This window comes from Manis pentadactyla, chromosome 16 (genome assembly GCF_030020395.1).
Source record: "Manis pentadactyla isolate mManPen7 chromosome 16, mManPen7.hap1, whole genome shotgun sequence".
NCBI lineage: Eukaryota > Metazoa > Chordata > Mammalia > Pholidota > Manidae > Manis > Manis pentadactyla.
This window is the reverse complement of record NC_080034.1, coordinates 4341841-4360186: the sequence shown is the minus strand read 5'-3', so window position 1 is coordinate 4360186 and position 18346 is coordinate 4341841. Positions and strand designations below refer to the sequence as shown.

The following is an 18346-nucleotide window of genomic DNA, read 5'->3' as shown; positions in this document are numbered from 1 at the left end:
AAACCGCCTATAGGCTAACAGGTGGTTTTCTAAAAATAATATTAAAGTTGCATTTAATAATCTCTAACTTGCTTAATATATTTTGGAAGAGCCCTTGGTTTAGAATGAAGATGACTAGGACATTTTACAGAATGCAGAATGGCCTAATTGATATAAAGCTGAGAGTTACACTTATGGACAATATAGCTGTGACTGTGCTAGGTATACTTCAGGAGCTTCCCGAACTTGGACAAAATCCAACTTTAAGTAAAATCATCTGTTAAAGTAAGCTAAGTCACCTGAATTTCTAGTTTGTTATTAAAAGAAAAAAACAAAGGTTTCGAGTTTAACAGCAAGCAGTGTTTCAATTCCATACAAATCAAGATAATACTTTAAAAATTACTTACAGTAAATATCCGTCTTCCAGTTCGATCAAAAGTTACACAGTACACAGACGACAGATGTCCGAGAATTCGTTTATGCATTTTCATGTGCTGATATACTGCAGTTGGAACAAGTCTCTCAAGCCTGTATTTCCCATTCAACTTCCTTGAGAACAAAGTATCGGCTACCAAGAAAAAGAAGGAAGGTATCATCAAATTAATTTTCCTGTAACTGTCATCTTTTAAGAATTCATATTCTAATTTCTCATTCATTGGTAAAAATAAGAATGCTTTCTAATACATATAGCTCCTAGTTAAGTCTGCAGTATAGTCAATAAAAGTCCATTATTTCACTTGAGATAAATCAGGCACTATTATCCTCATTTTACAAACAAGCAAATCCAGTTAAATGAACTGTCTAAAGCCACAATAAATTAAGGCATGAAAGTAGGATTAAAATTCAGACTTCTTTACTCTCTGGCTAGTGCCCTTTAAAAACCAAAATCATTTTACAAATTGTTTATTTAAAAGGCTCCTATGAGATAGGTTTTCTTACAAAAGCAGTTAAAACTGGATCCAGTAAATTTTACTTTTCATCAACCAGTAATTCTTGAACACACTAAATTTGACAAGCCAAACGTTTTAGAAGAAAACTCTGCAACAGGTGAAGACAGAGAAATAATTCATTGCATTATTTAAAATAAACTGGGGATCTTGCCAAACACCTGCATATATAATAATTTCTTCTCTAGAAACTGTTGGCTATTTTTTTTCCAATTCATCCATTTTAGCCACCTTTCAAGATATGATTGAAATTTATCTTCTGCCCCAAAGCCTAATATGCTGACTCCAGCACAAATGATCTCTTACATTTAAATTACTACTGTACTGTACTATTTTTCTATACTGATAATTATGGACAAAGAAGGTGCTCAATAAATATATGCTGACTGATCTGAAGGCATATTCACCTATGGATGACCTTTAATATACTTTTTAAAAGTACTTTTAATATAAGGCGTATTTCCTGACTGTGACTGCCATGTACACTGGATAGTGAGCACTACAGTTTCTCAACTGAATTTAGTCCCAAAGAAAATAAAATATAGATGCAAAATACTAGTTAGCCTAGATTTTGAGCCTAGCAGTTACGCCCTAAAGTTGATGAAATACAGGTATCTTAGACACATCATCAAGAATCTCAGTATTTATTTCACTCACATATAATAAATGTTTCACTCACACTGTATTTGAAAGAAAAAAAGAACATTAGGGATTGGTGAGGAGATACATAGAAAAATGCTTTGCAGGCTCTAAAAGAATAATATTTCATTACATTATGCTTATATGTTCTTTTACTACATCAATCATTTTATATTCCAATAGAGTATATCTCTTGTTGTTATGTAAGTTCTAGGCAACTATCTATTTTAACATCTGCAAATATCTTAAGGCAAGCTGTGACTGTTGTGAAATGACATATTTAGGCTAAAGCTGTTCACACAGTAACGTAGTGGTGACTTAGTTTGAGTGAGCCCTAATATATTCTACCTTTCGCACAGAAACAGCCTGGTCAACAACATGTAGCCAGTGCCTTGGCTCCACAGGGATTTAGAACAACAACCATACAAAACCAAAGACATAACTGTCCCACCAAATGAGAACTCAAACGATCTTTTCCAACACTAAGGATCGACATCTCAGACTCACCTGTCTGCCCTGTGAGAAATAAGTGACCTAACACAAATGCGGACAGTGTTACTAAGATACAGTTTAACTCCCTTGACCCAAAACTTACAAAACTCAAAATGTCAAATTTCATTAAAATACGTAACAATGTTCAGATATAAAGATGTCATTGTTGAAGATAATTACAATACCTAACCTGTTAGTTTAATGATGATCAGGCACTTGCATACATGTCAGAATTTTTTAACTGAATGTTATAAAGACCATTTTAAAATTCAGAACTGATGAAGTATTTTTTGAGCAAAAAATATGTCCTTATGAGAAAATGTTACTGACCTCTTAAACATAATGTTTACTGATTCTTTACCTAAACTGAGATTAAATCTCTAACCTTTTAACCCTTTTCATTTTAGGAATCAATTGAAAAAAAAATACCCCTTTTAAAAACTTACTCTATGGTCAACTTTACAAATACACCACCCAGAAACATGAAATGAAATATGTTTATAGTTAAAACTCTATTCCACACTATCCTTTGTTATGCCTGTCTGCCAGTTAACTACTGAGTATCTGCACTGCAACTGTATCCCTAAGGGGAAGGCCAAGTCACAAACTGTGCAGTAGTACTGAGCTATGACCGGCACAGCAAGTAGTATGTAGAGTCCCAGCTAATAAGCTGGTGGTTCAAACCTGATACAGGAAGCTGGAGAAGAAAATGTTAAGTACAGTTCAGTAATTGTAGTTAAGATGATGCTGAAAGTGCAAAAGGTCAGACCACATCAAATAGGTAAAGAATTCTTACAAGGTACAGAGGAGGATTTCTCCAACTACCACTCCATGAACTCATGTTTTCCTTTACTATGACATTTGCGTAATGTCTATCCCCTCTACTAGATCTCAGGCACCTTAAGAACAGAAGTTGTCTTATTCATACTTTCCAAAATTGAGTGTAGAACCTTTTAAATAAAAACGTATGTAAGTGAATCTTAGTTAATGATACATAAGATGGTTCCATTTAATTTATAGTTTTATGGCAGAGGCAAATGGTAATTATTCACTTTCTAAAGAAATTGTTAATACATTAATTGGATTATTGACTAGAAAGGAAATGTCTCCTGGATTATAGGAACTCTTTAAATTTTATTAAACTAGAACATCAATTTTTAAAATGAGCATGGTTAAACAGATATAAGAGGTCACAAAGGAGTAAGTTCTTTATATGACATTATTACAGTTTTAACCTTAAATCTACATATATGACTTTAGTTAAAAAGTACATTTATTTTTGTCAAATATGATGATGGGAAATATTCTTAAATTAAGCCTGCCAAAGTAAATCCCTATGTTCTTCACTTGACAAATTCTTTCTCACTCTCCAGGGCCAATTAAAATGTCACCCCTCTAGTGAAGCTAATGAATTTCAAAGCAACCAAACCAGTAACCCTGTAACATTATTCCTCTGCTCAAAGTTGTAATGCTCTTCATTTCATTCTGAATAAACACCAAATTCCTTGCATATCAGCCTACCAAGGCCCTGCACCATCTTGTCTTTCATTACCTCCTTGACCTTACCTGCTACTTCACCCCTCCTTACTTGGTCTGCTCCAGCCACTCTATGCTCCCCCATTTTTCCAAAACACCAGGTAGGCCCCTAACTTACGGTCTTTGCATTAGCTGTTCCCTCTGGATAGAACATGCTCCCCACATATGGCTAATTCCCTGACCTGCTTCCAGTCTTTTTTCAGATGCCTGGCACTTCTCAATGAGGCCTAACCTGATCAGCCCATTGAAAATGGCAACCCATTCCCTACCTACTGATCCCTCATATGTAGCTCTATATTTGCTCTTTTCCATCATTTACCACCTGATGCTATTCATTTTTTGCTTGTATTTTCACTGTTGTTTCCTTCCTCCCTCCCCCCACCCCCCACCACATGGTAAGCTCCAATATGGGCAGGATTTCTTGTCTGTGTTGTCTGATTAGCTTAAGAGCTGACACTGGTTGCTAGCACTCAGTACAAGATCAATATATTTGGTCAATTTAATGCCTAAATTACACATTAATAAAACAATTAGGTTTAAGATAAACCGAAATGGAAGGTTTCTTTATTAGACAGATTATAGATGAAAAATACATAGTTCTTCATTTCAACTGCCCTGCTAAATGGATTTAATCTGAAGGGAAAGATTGAGGTAAATATATTCACTCAATTTTCTAAGTAAATAGACCAGTAAATGAAATAAAGTTCTAGAAATCAGTTACCCATTTGAAATATCAGTCTCTTTAAAGACTCAAGAAAAGGAGTCCACTATTTTTAGCATAAAGTCTCATTTTTAGCAAATCATCAGAACTGTCTTTAAAACAAAATCTATGTGCACAAGTCTACAGAATTACTAGAGATAAACAAAAGGCCCACAGTTCTTAAAGTTAGATATAACTACATATTTATCTAGCCAGTAACTTCCTATCCATTACTTCTCTTAGTACTAGGATGATAAATTCCCTCCAGGTCAGTTTTCCCTAGTTCATACCTAGTTATTTTTCAATTGCTTTGTTTCTCTAATAATAATACTAATGCATACTAAAGTAAAAATAAGAACATAAATGAAGAAAAATCCATAATTCTATCACCTAAAGCAATCACTTTTGAAATTTTGCAGATTTTCTTCATAAACAGCATTTTAACAGCAATGCTCTATTACTTCATGAGGTAAGAGGCTTCAAGTTTATCAGAGCTGTGTTCAAACTTGAGACTATTACTCTCAACTTTAAGCAAGTTACTCCCTCAACTTCAATTTTTCCAGTTATATTTCTGGAAACATTCTCCACAATATATTTGTGGTTTCATATTATGTTTTTCTTTGACAATTTCTGACAATTTCACTCATTTTAGTCAATTCTATCATTTTTTTGTAATTTTTCTACAACTTTAATATGAAGCCAACAGTACAATAAAGACCCACTGACATTTTCTTTTACTTTTTTGAAATTTAAATTTCTAACTTAACTCCTTAATATACCTGCAGTTTTAGTATATATTATGAGGTAAGGCTCTAAATATATTTTTTTCTCACCCAAATAACCAACATTTGTTCCACCTTTTTCATTTACTAATCCTTCTCTACTACATTAAATTGTGATTATCCTGTATGTATTTGTCCTAGGTCACCGACAGTATGCCCATTTATATGCCAGTACCAAAATTTTAATTTTTCCAACTAGTAAGTTTCAATATTTGTCTGGCTATTCTTCTTCATTATTTGTTTATTTTAAAAGGTCTTAGTCTTGATTATTATCTAATTTGAGGATTACTGAAAAGTTTTTTAAAAAATCAAGTTGTTGGAAATGTTAAGTTTAATTTCATTCACCTGTAAAGAACTGACATCTTTCTATCCAGGAACAGCATGATGCTTTCTCCTAATGGCTAGGACCAAGTTTTCAATGCTAATAACTTTAGAAAAAGATCAACAGAACCAAAGTTAGCTCAGTTTTTCTCACTACACCAATCTGTACTATTTAAACCAAGCTTCAGGGAGGGAAATGCACAGCTGCCAGGAAAGGGTGTCTGCAATGACCTTGGTAACTGCATTTCTGAGGCCATTACAAAGTATCTATAAGTAAGACTGAACTGAAGAGGACCATCACCTCACCCCAAAATGTCCTTAACCTTTTCTCCTTCTGCTAAGTACTTTGGAAAGAAGACAAAGACACAACTTGGAACTGCAACAAATTATCTAAGTTCTAAAGTAACCACTGTCAAAAAAAAAAGTTGAGAAAAAAATTTTAATTGTCATGAAATCAACACAAATGCAGAATTTAGTTTTTGTTGTTGAACTGTTAAGAACAATGCAACACACAATACAATGTCTACTCCAGTGTAGGAAGCTGCTACCCTGAACAACTAGAGCTGGAGGGCCCCAGAACTAGTGCCTACAACTTCTGTCAGCCCAAGAAAGCAGAGCCCCGCCGGTAGCATTATGAATACAAGAGGAGTGTTGCTGCAGCTTCCAAAACCCTAGAGAAGCGATTTCTGTGACGTACAAGTAGACGAGGCAAAGAGAAGACAGAATATGTAACCAGAGGTATCTCAGTACAACTTGCGCTCTTTTCTGATAGAGGAAAAGGGATGTCAGATAAGAATGTCAGTATTTTACAAGATTATTTTACCTAATTTTATTAAATTCATTTTGTACTACATTTTGACTAATTTTATTCTGTGACTCTGGTTAAAGAAAACACTTGGAAAGCTCCCAGAGTTTATGTAAATAAAATGCAAATGTAGGCATAAATTATAACTAATAACAATATAAACAGTTCCTAAATCAAAATACAAAAGAGAGAATTCTGGATAATCAACACATAGGTTCATTTTAATTTCCACAAGCTGTGTTAATAGAGGTTTTCTAAATATAAGACTAATAACTCATAACTATAAAACGAGAGTTTAGAAACCTACAAAACTAAACTTGAGCAAAGTACAAAAATAGTAACATGCAAGCAAGACCACATGAAAACAATTCCAAGCTGATTTAACCCTTTAAACAATTCGTTTTCCCAACAAAATAATGCCATATCCATGACCAGACAACTAGATGGTAATTTCTATATAAATGACCTTCCAAGTTTATTGCAAGTTCAAAGGTTGCTTATATATGGTGTTGGTGATTTTTAAATTTCCATTAGATAAAGACACTGTGTTGTATGAGGTATTTGATAAGGCTTAAAATTACATAAAATTTTACTCATTTTTTTAAAAAATAACAAAAAAATGTTCTAATGAAAAGGAGATATGACTGCCAGGGAGAGGGAACACAAAAAAAATAGCAATATAAATCTCTGAAAGGGAAATTATGCTAAGGCCAGGCATCAAATACCTTGAGAAAATGGCTATGAAGAGCAAAGTCACAAGGGTTCGGAGCTACAGAGGTTCTTAGTAGGAATTTTAAGAATCTGAAGAAAAAATTTATTTGTTGCAATTAACAATAAGGATAAATATCAAAATACAAAACAATACACAATGTAGAGAGAGAAAAACTATTACGATGCGCAGCAAGTTTGGAAAATAATGGCTTCTATTTACTGAGTGCTTGACTGCATGCCAGGCACCGACCAAGGTATTTTTCATATATTCTCACTGAATCCTCACCCATCTTCAAGGTAGGTACTACTATCATCCCCAATAAGGGGTATTCCTTACCAACAAGGAAACTGAAGGACAAAAATGTCACTTTCCCAGAAGCAAAGCCCAGACTAGAATTCAGTCTGATTCCAAAGAGTGAACTCACCCTCACAGCAGGTAGTCAAATATTAGAGAAAAAGACTGAAAGGGAACATGCCAATGTCTTCACAGCAGTGTAATAACCAGTGAGACTGAGTGACTTTCGAACTGTTGTTTACCATGTTTTCTCCAATGGGCATATATTCATTCCAAATTAATTTTAAGTTAATATAGCTCAGTGTACCTCAAGGAACTCAAAAGGGCAATATGAAAAATCTAAACTGTCTAGAGATTAACTTAAAGTCAAAGACTGAGAAAAATAGGCCCAGGGATAAAGATACAAGGAATTTAAGTTTATTTAATCATAAAAAAAGAAACCCTGAAAACTAAGTATATTAAAGTATTTGAAGGTATACTACAGAAAACATTACCTATTTGATAATGGACTCTATGATATGCTCTCTGGTTTGATTTAAAGCCATAAAATAAATCAAAAGGCCATCACTTTTGTTTTTAAGTTTTGTTCCTAAAATCTTTCCACTTAAGTTTTTAAAAGTAAAGGAGAATACACTGAAAATAGTTTAGGTTCAATTTTATTTGGGAAAGAATCATATAAGGAGGAACTTACAACATTCACTATAGAGCCACAACTGAAAAATTTGCCACAATTCTTTTGAGGTGACTGATACAGATATTAGTAAGGAATAACAACCACATATTCATAACTTGAGGGTCAGAAATGATATAGGAAATAACAACACAGATTGGTTTATTTCTACAGCACCATCTGGCCTTTATATCACCCTGCACCAGTAACTAGCAACCAGCCAACAGGGAACTAGACAAATAAATCACCTTAACAGTAACTATAGTGAACCAAAGTCCAACTTTAGTTAAAGTGGGGCATGGGGTGGGGAGGGAGTTTGCAACATTAGAAGGGTAATCCTGTAGTCAGCTTTTTGCCCACAAAAAGAGGAGGAAGGCAAGAGAGAACAGAAATCACCTGGGACCACTATGCCCTTGAGCACTTCTTTTTACTACTGTAACTAAGAAAATCAATATGCATAGTAGCTACCCTCCAAGTCTACAGAGCCAAATTTATGTTTAGTTGCACCTTCTATTTGAAAGACACAATGTTTTTAAGATTTAACAGGTATCATGATGATGAGAATAATGTCTCAAAAAGAGAACTCAAATACTAACTGAAATAAAATACAGAAAGCGAAGACCTGATTCCAAGGGTTAAGCAAAAAAATCTCATGAACCAAGTATGTAAAAACCTTTAAACAAAACCCTGAGACATTACAATTCCAGGACTGTAATTTACTAGAACTGTACAATTACTTGATTTCTATTAATCCTCCTCCTCTTTTCTTTCCTGGAAACTAATCTGATGCTACTTCAAATAGAAAACACTATAATGGTGTAGTACTTTCAGATTTAAATTAATTTTTAAATGTCTCAACAAAAATTAATTTTTAAAAAAGTTACATTGTTTTATGTCAAACATTTTAATCATTCGATTTTGAGTCAACAAATATATACCAAGTATGGGCTAAGGGATTTAACAGAAAAAGACAGTACTTACCCTCACACAGAGTGCAGTCTAGCAGGGAAGACAGACATGAAACAAGGACTTACAACAGTAAGTGTAATCAAATAAAAGGTACAGGGAAATCTTGAAATATAGAGCACAGGGTCCTAAACATATGGGGGGCGGGGTTGGTCAGGGAGGTAGGACAGACTTCTCTAAAATACCAACATTTAAACTAAGATCTATAAAATTAATAGCCAAGAATACTAGTGGGAGAGGAGCATATTCTAGGTTGAGGGAAGAGCATGGACGCAGTATACAAGCGACGTAAGGAAGTAAGGTATGGCCCGCACACAGAACACAGAGGGGCAAGAGAAGAGAGACTGAGAAGGGAAGGGGCTGACTACACAGTGTCAGGCATTCCGGACTATTTCCCAAGGATAGTAAGTTGAATGTTTTAAGGGAAGTTGGGAGTAATATAGTGAGATTTGCTTTGGGATTATCAATTGCAGTTTTATTTCTTGCCTACAATAAGAATGGATCAGAAGAGATACAACTAAAAATGAAACCTGATTTTGCAAAAAAATAAGAGGATTCAAAGAACAAAACTTCATTTTTTAAAAAATTCAATTAATGTTTGCCAACAAGATTCCTAAGGCTTTCTCAGGGAACTGAATATTTCTCTCAAATTTAAGTATTTATCTAGCAAGACACAAACTTGAAAGAATGCATTATGTTTCTAGAGTTCACATTCCGAGGCATAATTAAAAATGCTACTATACTCAAAATCAATAGATACAGGTGGTATAAGACTATGTACAAACATTTCCAGAAAAGGCAAAAAAAATGGCATATAAATGTGATATAAAGCTAAATGCAGAACTTCACAATAACGAGGGATATAACTAAATTGGCTACTACCTTAAATTTCAGTTTCCTTATTAATAAAGTGGGGATATATTCATGAAAAGCAAATGAGACAATGTTCTGTAAACTCAAAGGTATTATATGCTAACATTTACATTGACTGATTTAAATCAGATCCTCATATGTTATAAAAGTAAATCTTACTGACCACATTTTTCCCTTTAGTTTTTAAAAAACTTTTGTGGAAGATTATTTTCCTCCACATCTTTCTTAAGGAGATAAACAAACTGCTGTTCTGCTCATATATATATCTACTCAGCCTGATTGTGGACTTCCCAGGTTCAAGATGTCTAGGAAGATCCCTAGACATCCCTCAACCATTAACTTCAAAGATTCCCTGAAGAAATTTGAAATGGCAGAGACTTTATGAAGAAAGTTTGATAATCTGTTTCACTTACACAAATATCAAATTCAACATTAAACTCAATAATCAATCTGGAAAAATACATGACACAAACTAAAAGGGGAAATGGCTAATGCTCCCTAATCACTACTGGAATTGCTCACCAGACACATCACACAGTAGGGAGGGACACCTCTCATCACATCTACAACCTAAAAAAAATCTCACTTCATTATTTACAAAAAAAAAAAACAGAACACTGCTACAAGAGCAACAATTTAAACTCACCTAAGGAAAGTGTCATTCTTGAAAATGTCTCTCCTTTTTTTGGTCAATCATAATTTGAAAAGAAATTTAAGCAGAACAAAAAAATATATAAATATGTCTATTTTACGTATGTGGTACTCTGACATAATGAACATTAGCACTGCAAATACTTCCTAGGAGTCTCTCACAGCTATTTGTTCTTAGAAGGCAAAAAAAAAGACGTTAGAAGAGGAGCTGGAGGCAGGGAGAAGAAAGTTAAAACAAAAATCTGTACCGAATGGAAATACAAGTATCTTTCTGAACTTTACTTGTCCCACCCCAGTTCATCGATTACATCAATTAGTACTGCTTCTTCATTTAGTATTTACTAATGCTGAGGAGTTGGGTCTATAACCAGCAATAAAACATAATCTCTATCCTCCAGGATATAGAAAAATCAAAGGTAAATAAATGAGTATCATTCAGGAGACAGATTAAAAAACAAAAACCAAGACCAAAAAAACCTAATCGACCAACCATAATCAAGTCAGAATGATTAGATAACAAATTATAAAACCATAAGACGAGTTCTGAAGGAAAAATAGTTAAATGAGAATAGGTCAGAATAAATAGTGATGAGCAAAATCTTATAGCTTTATAATTCACATTATTTCTAATAATTATGTAAGAAATATAATTAAATGAGGAAAAAATTAACTCTACAACCCCATATCATAGCCCAGTACCAGATATATTAAGAAATTACCAATTGCAAAATAAATATAATACTGGGAATATGGCAAAAAGGTTAACAGTGAAAATGAGAAGGGAAAAGAAGCCCCTCTTCAAAAAAGTACTGAAGATTGATTAGCATAGTAATTCATTAAACAGTGATTACAGGAGGAAAGGGCAGAAGGTGACCTTTATTGTCATCTACTTTGTGCCTCACTTTGCTATCTCATTTTAGCCTTCAAATAAATGGACATGGTAGTATTAGGCCCATTTTACAGAGGAGAAAGTTGACGGGCTAAAAAATAATTTGCCTAAGGCCACATATCTAGACTCCAGCAGCCAAGATTTATGACCTAAATTTAAATGAGTCCTGCTGCCTTTGGTCAAACTAGTTTTCTCAGAGAAAACTACAGATACAGATGAGACCTAAGACTTCTTTTAATGTAGTCTTCTTAGCATTAAGATGTTTGTGTAGTAAAGCTATTTTTCAAGGCAAAGCTGTTTCCTTACACTCACACTTTTTTAGAATCAATTGGGTCCCCCAATCCTTTCATCCCCAACCACCAAAACCGCAACCTTGCCACACAAGCAACAGGTAAAACAAAGGTATAGAACTACCTGGGCAGAACAACAAAGAGGATGAGGTTTTACTCTGCTAATCTGGTAAATATAAGAATGCAAGCAAGGTGATTAGCAAAATTTTGCTGTAGTATGCCACAACCTTTTCCATGAGATAAATATACATTAGGTGGGGGAGGGGAATAAAGAGAAACAAAAATCTCAATCATTCCATCATGATCAAGTAGAATTTATTCCAGGGATATGAGGATGGTACAATATTCAAAAATACATCAACATTATATACTACATCAACAAAAAAGGCAAAAATCGCATGATCATCTCAATAGATGCTGAAAAAGCATTCAACAAAATTCAACATCAATTCATGATAAAAACTCTCAACAAAATGAACAGAGAGAGCAAGTACTTCAACCTAATAAAGGCTATATATGACAAACCCACAGCCAACATCATACTTTACAGTGAAAAGCTGAAAGCTTGTCCTGTAAGATCGGGAACAAGACAAGGATGCCCACTCTCCCCACTTTTATTCAACACAGTACTGAAGGTCCTAGCCACGGCAATCAACACCACAAAGAAATAAAAGGTATCAAGTTTGGTAAGGAAAAAGTTAAACTGTCACTGTTTGCAGATGACATGATATTGTACATAAGAAGCCCTAAAGAATCTACCCCAAAACTACTAGAACTAATATCTGAATTCAGCGAAGTTGCAGGATACAAAATTAATACATGGAAATCTGTGGCATCATTCCTATACACTAACAACGAACTAGAAGAAAGATAAATCAGGAAAACAATTCCATTTATAATTGCATTAAGAAGAATAAAATACCTAGAAATAAACCTAACCAAGGAGGTAAAAGACCTATACTGTGAAAACTATAAGACACTCATGAGAGAAATTGAAGAAGATACCAATAAATGGAAACACATTCCGTGCTCATGAATAGGAAGAATTAGTATTGTCAAAATGGCCATCCTGCCTAAAGCCATCTACACATGCAATGCAATCCCTATCAAAACAGCAACAGCATTCTTCAATAAACTAGAGCAAATAGTTTGCAAAAGACCCTGAATAGCCAAAGCAATCCTGAGAAGGAAAAATAAAGCTGGAGGGATTACGCTCCCCAACTTCAAGCTCTACTACAAAGCCACAGTAATCAAGACAATTTGGTACTGGCACAAGAACAGACCAACAGATCAATGGAACAAAACAGCAAGCCCAGATATAAACCCAAGCATATATCATCAATTAATATATGATAAAGGAGCCATGGATACACAATGGGGAAAAGACAGCATCTTCACCAACTGATTTTGGCAAAACTGGACAGCCTGGTGTAAGAGAATGAAAATAGATTATTGTCTAACTCCATACACAAAAGTAAACTCGAAATGGATCAAAGACCTAAATGTAAGTCATGAAACCATAAAACTCTTTGAAGAAAACATAGGCAAAAATCTCTTGAATATGAACATGAGAAACTTTCCTGAACACATCTCCTCGGGCAAGGGAAACAAAAGCAAAAATGAACAAATGGGACTACATCCAACTAAACAGCTTCTGTACAGCAAAGGACACCATCATTAGAACAAAAGGGCATCCTACAGTACGGAGAATATATTCACAAATGACATATCCGACAAGGGGTTAACATCCAAAATATATACAGAACTCACATGTCTCAACACCCAAAAAGCAAATAACCCAATTAAAAAATGGGTGGAGGATATGAACAGAAACTTCTGCAAAGAAGAAATTCAGACGACCAACAAGCACATGAAAAGATGCTCCACATCGCTAGTTATCAGGGAAATGCAAATTAAAACAACAATGAGATATCCCCTCACACCAGTTAGGATGGCCAACATCCAAAGACAAGAAACAACAAATGCTGGTGAGGATGCGGAGAAAGGGAACCCGCCTACACTGCTGGTGGGAGTGTAAATTAGTTCAACCATTGTGGAAAGCAATATGGAGGTTCCTCAAAAAACTAAAAATAGAAATACCATTTGACCCAGGAATTCCTCTCCTAGAAATTTACCTGAAGAAAACAAGATCCCAGATTCAAAAAGACATATGCACCCCTATGTTTATCACAGCACTATTTACAATAGCCAAGAAATGGAAGCAACCTAAGTGTCCATCAGTAGATGAACAGATAAAGAGGTGTACATATACACAATGGAATATTATTCAGCCATAAGAAGAAAACAAATCCTACCATACATATGCAACAACATGGATGGAGCAAGAGGGTATTATGCTCAGTGAAATAAGACAGGCAAAGAAAGACAAGTACTAAATGGTCTCACTCATTTGCTGAGTATAACAACAAAGCAAGACTGAAGGAACGTAACGGCAGCAGACTTACAGACTCCAAGAAGAGACTAGCAGTTACCATAGGGAAGGGAGTGGGAAGGACGGGTAAGGAGCGAGGGAGAAGGGAATTAAGGGGCATTATGATTAACACATAAAATGTAGAGGGGTCACAGGGAAGGCAGTATAGCACAGAGAAGACAAGTAGTGACTCTATACATCTTACTATGCTTGACAGTGATTGCAGTGGGGTGTGTTGGGGGTAGAACTTGATAATAGGGGTGAATGTAATAACCACAATGCTGCTCATGTGAAACCTTCATAAGATTGTAAATCAATGACATCTTGATTATATATATATATATATATATATATAAGTACGTCCTGGGGATGGAAGTGCAGCTTGGAGAATATAGTCAATAATTCTGTGTATCTTCCAATGTTGAGATAGTAGCTGCACTAGCTGGGTTGAGGACTTAATAATGGGTGTGACTGTTGAATCACTGTATTGTACACTTGAAAACAACATAATATTGTGTAACAACTATACCTCAATAAAAAAAAAAAAACTTTTAAAAAATAAACAAGCACTAATGAATCTTAAAAATGAACTTTGAAAGCAGCTTTAATGTATCTAAGTTTCTTCTTTTCTGGTCTCCCCCAACCCATATCATTTACTGTTGAAGTAAGGTTGTCTACCATGGGCAAATACTGAGCAAATTATATTTGAAAACCGGCACATTATGGGTAAGGAGGTCAGAGAAAGGACAATACGAGAGGTTCATTAACACCTTTGAAAGTAAATGCTACTATGCCAATTAACACTTCTACAAATGTCTCCCATAGAAAATTAGAAGCTAGTGATAAGAGCAGATTGGTGGCATCTTTTGTTTTCATTTTTTTTGCTTTTGAAAACATTATTAAAGGAGGTTCTAGAGGGCTGGAAAGCAGATGACCACTTTGGTTCTCCTGCCCTGAAAATGAATTCCAGTTCAATTTTTACAATTTACACCAAGGACTACGAGGTACAAAGTAGTAAAGATTTATAAGCCAACAATAAAATGAAACAGGATAAGGAAACATTGAGATAAGCTTGAGTTGGTTCTTAAGTTGTATGAGTATGGGTTTTAATATTTTAATATTCTAAGTGTAATGAATTGACAACCAAGTTCACTAATAAATCTTAACTTCCTAAAAATCGGTTTCTAGGGTTTTTCTTACCTTAAAGCTATCCTTGGACCATGTCTTTATCTTCTTCCAACCATCTATTTCATTTTTCAACCCCTACCCACTGCTGGAACTTTTCCTGTCCCACCCCTGTTCATCAATTATACATCAATTACCTATTGCCTCTTCATTTAATACATACTAATGCTGAGGAGTTGGGTCTATACAGAGAAGACATCATCTCTATCCTCTAGACCTAACAGTGTATTAGAAAAAACAAAGGTAAATAAATAGCCAGAACTATGTGATAAAAACTATTGTAGAGAAAAGTATAAGCACTTGATTCTACACAGGGACATTTAAGTTTTCAAGGATGAATAGGTAATAGTTCATAGAATAGACAAAAAAAGGGAAAGACATCAAAGAGAAAAATAAAACATGTGCAGAGACAAAGGGATGCAAGAGACTGGCTGATTCTGAGAAGTGCCAAAGAGCTGTACAAAAGCTAGATCACAAGGTACAGGTGAGAAATGGTGGAAAACCAACAAAAGGTCAGTTCTAGAATCACAGGGCGAAGACTATTGAGAGTCACTGCGGGAAAGGAGGCAGGATGTGACCACATTTGCATTTTCAATTTTAGAATATTTAGAGCAGTGGTTCTCAACTGGAAGCAATCTGCCCCAGAGACATGAGGCATTGTCTACAGACATTTATTTTGGGTTGCCACGGTTGCAGGCGTGCAGATGTTACCACTGGCATTTCCTGGGTACAGACAAGAATGTAGATGAACACCCTACAATGCACAGGACAGGAGCCTACCAGAATTATCTACCCCAAATGCAAACAGTGCTGAGGTTAAGCCCAGGTTTATAGCTAAATCCTAGGGTGCAGGAATAAGGCAAGAGGCAGAGGATTAGATAAATCATAAATTCTAGGAGAGCAGAGGCCATGTTCTTTTTACTGTGCAATATTCCAGGTCTTAACCCCATGCCAGGTATAAAGGGACTCAATAAGTAATGATATCTAAAATAAATGACTTCCAGGCTTGGAATAACAAGTTTCGGAGGAGCAGGATTTCTATTTCACACAGTTTAAAATTTGACATGAATGTGAGATATTCAAACTGAAAGATACAATAGTTTGCATTTGGTTTAAAAAAAATGTGACAGGAAAATCCAATTTACCACCAACCTGATCTTAAATGAACACACCCTAAGTACAGTATGGAATCCTGGACTGGATGTTGGGGCAAGAAAAGGTAATTAGTGGAAAAATTTGGTGAGCTATGAATAGGTCCGATATTTAGTTAATAATAATAATATATCAATGTTAGTTTAGTAACTTTGAGAGATATATCAGATAATGTAGAATTATAACATTAGAGGAAACTGCAGATGGGATATGTAGCTCTTTCACTATCTGTGCAACTTTTCAGTAAATAACTCCTTACTCCATAATTAAAAGTTTATTTTTAAAAAAAAGTATATGCAAATGTGTCAAAATTTTAATACCTGAATCTGTAATAAACATTTAAACTTGTATTTTAAAAAAGCTAAAATGTTAAGGTTTTTTCCTTCCATCAATACTTGATAACACCACACCAGCTAAGGAACACAGAAAACCTTTAAATGTAGCCAGACAGAAAATGGCAAGAAGGAATCAAAAAAAGCAGTCAGTCGTACCATAAAAGCTCATATTAAAAAAAAAAACATTTCTCCACCCCATACATTGTGGTAACTTGAAATGATGCTCCGTATCACTATGCAGTCAACTATTCTGCCAAAATACCTGATGAGTTGTTCTTTCCATTACTATCCCATTCACAATTTTATAACAATTTTATAACAATGACAAGACATTCAAGATTGACAAGGCACTAAACTATGACTATAATGGTCTTATTTTGATTAGTCCAGCTTTTCTTTAGTGATTTCAAAAAATATATGTAAATACAAAAAATAGGTAGAACTGGCATTCCTGTACAGATTTTTTTTTAAATATAAAGAACTACTGTTTTCCTGAAAATATGCACAGGAGAAAAAAAAAACATTTACCTTAAACCCTAAAAATGAAATAAAATCTTTCAGAAAGGTACAATGACCTGCTTGGTAAGGAGTTCTGTATATGAATATACCAGTTGCATTTCTCTGCTTTGACACAAAACACAAAATATTTTTGCTTTATTTACATTCCCTATATCCATGTCAGCAATAGTAACTGATCTGAACATATGACTAATACCAATTATCTTGAGTAGCTGAGTGTTATTATTTGAAAGGTTAGCTTGTTGAGAATAAGACATAGCATAGCAGAGAAGGTCTAGCTCCATGACTCCCTGAATGTGTAACTATGGTCAATGCCAAACCTTTTCATGCCTCAGTTTCCTTCTCTATAAAATAATAGTTCCTCTTACAGACCACTTGAGATTTTCAAAGAGAAAATACATGAGTAGTCAAAGTACTGCCTGGCATACGGCAATTACTTACATAGCAAATGTTAAGAGGAAAGTCCTTTACCATCATTCCCACACATTCACTGCCTACCACAGAGCTACCTGACCACATGCTGCAAGGACAACATACACTCCTCCTCATGTGGATGTGCAGTTTTTCAGAGGATTAACTCCTGTATTTCACCTTCTCCTTCTTTCAAGAAAAACTATTATTCTGTGTAATTTGCTAAGTGCAAATACACTCTGGAGTCTCAAATTCTTTATTATTTTAATAGGTGTTCATTATATGAAGATTATATTTAAGAAATCATTCACTATTTAACTGGGACAATCATATGTCATCCATGAGTACCCACCATACAAGTATGACATAGGATACCTTTGGAGAATAGGTCAGAGAAAATAATCCAGAAGGCATCGGGGACAAAAAGATGTAAATCATAAGAAGATAAATGAGAAGATAAAGTGGGACAGCCTAGACTGGAGTCCCAAAGAAAGAATGGAGCAGAGACGGTAGTCTAAAAGATATGGCTCAAGACTTACCAATGCCAATAAAAGGCATCAGAGTCAAGAAGTCTAGTTAAAGCCTCAAACAAGATAAAAAAAAATTTTTTTTGACACCAAAACACAAACTGCAGAAAACCAACAAGAAAATCTTAAAAGCAAACCAGAGAAAAAGTGATCACATCAAGCAGAAAGTTAGATCTAAACCCAAGTACACCAATCATTATATAAAGGACAATATGCCCCAAATAAAACACAATTTTGTAT

The 18346-nt window shown here is 34.7% G+C and overlaps 1 protein-coding gene across 3 annotated transcripts in view; it reads right to left on the bottom strand.

Annotated features, from left to right (window-relative positions):
• The window catches only part of PHIP (pleckstrin homology domain interacting protein), a 132244-nt gene that overhangs the window by 97647 nt on the left and 16251 nt on the right, over nt 1–18346 (bottom strand). For all 3 annotated transcript variants that reach the window (XM_036886307.2, XM_036886311.2, XM_036886321.2), the window contains one exon: nt 387–547. In XM_036886307.2, the coding sequence (XP_036742202.1) occupies nt 387–547 (161 nt within the window). The remainder of the gene's footprint in view (nt 1–386; nt 548–18346) is intronic.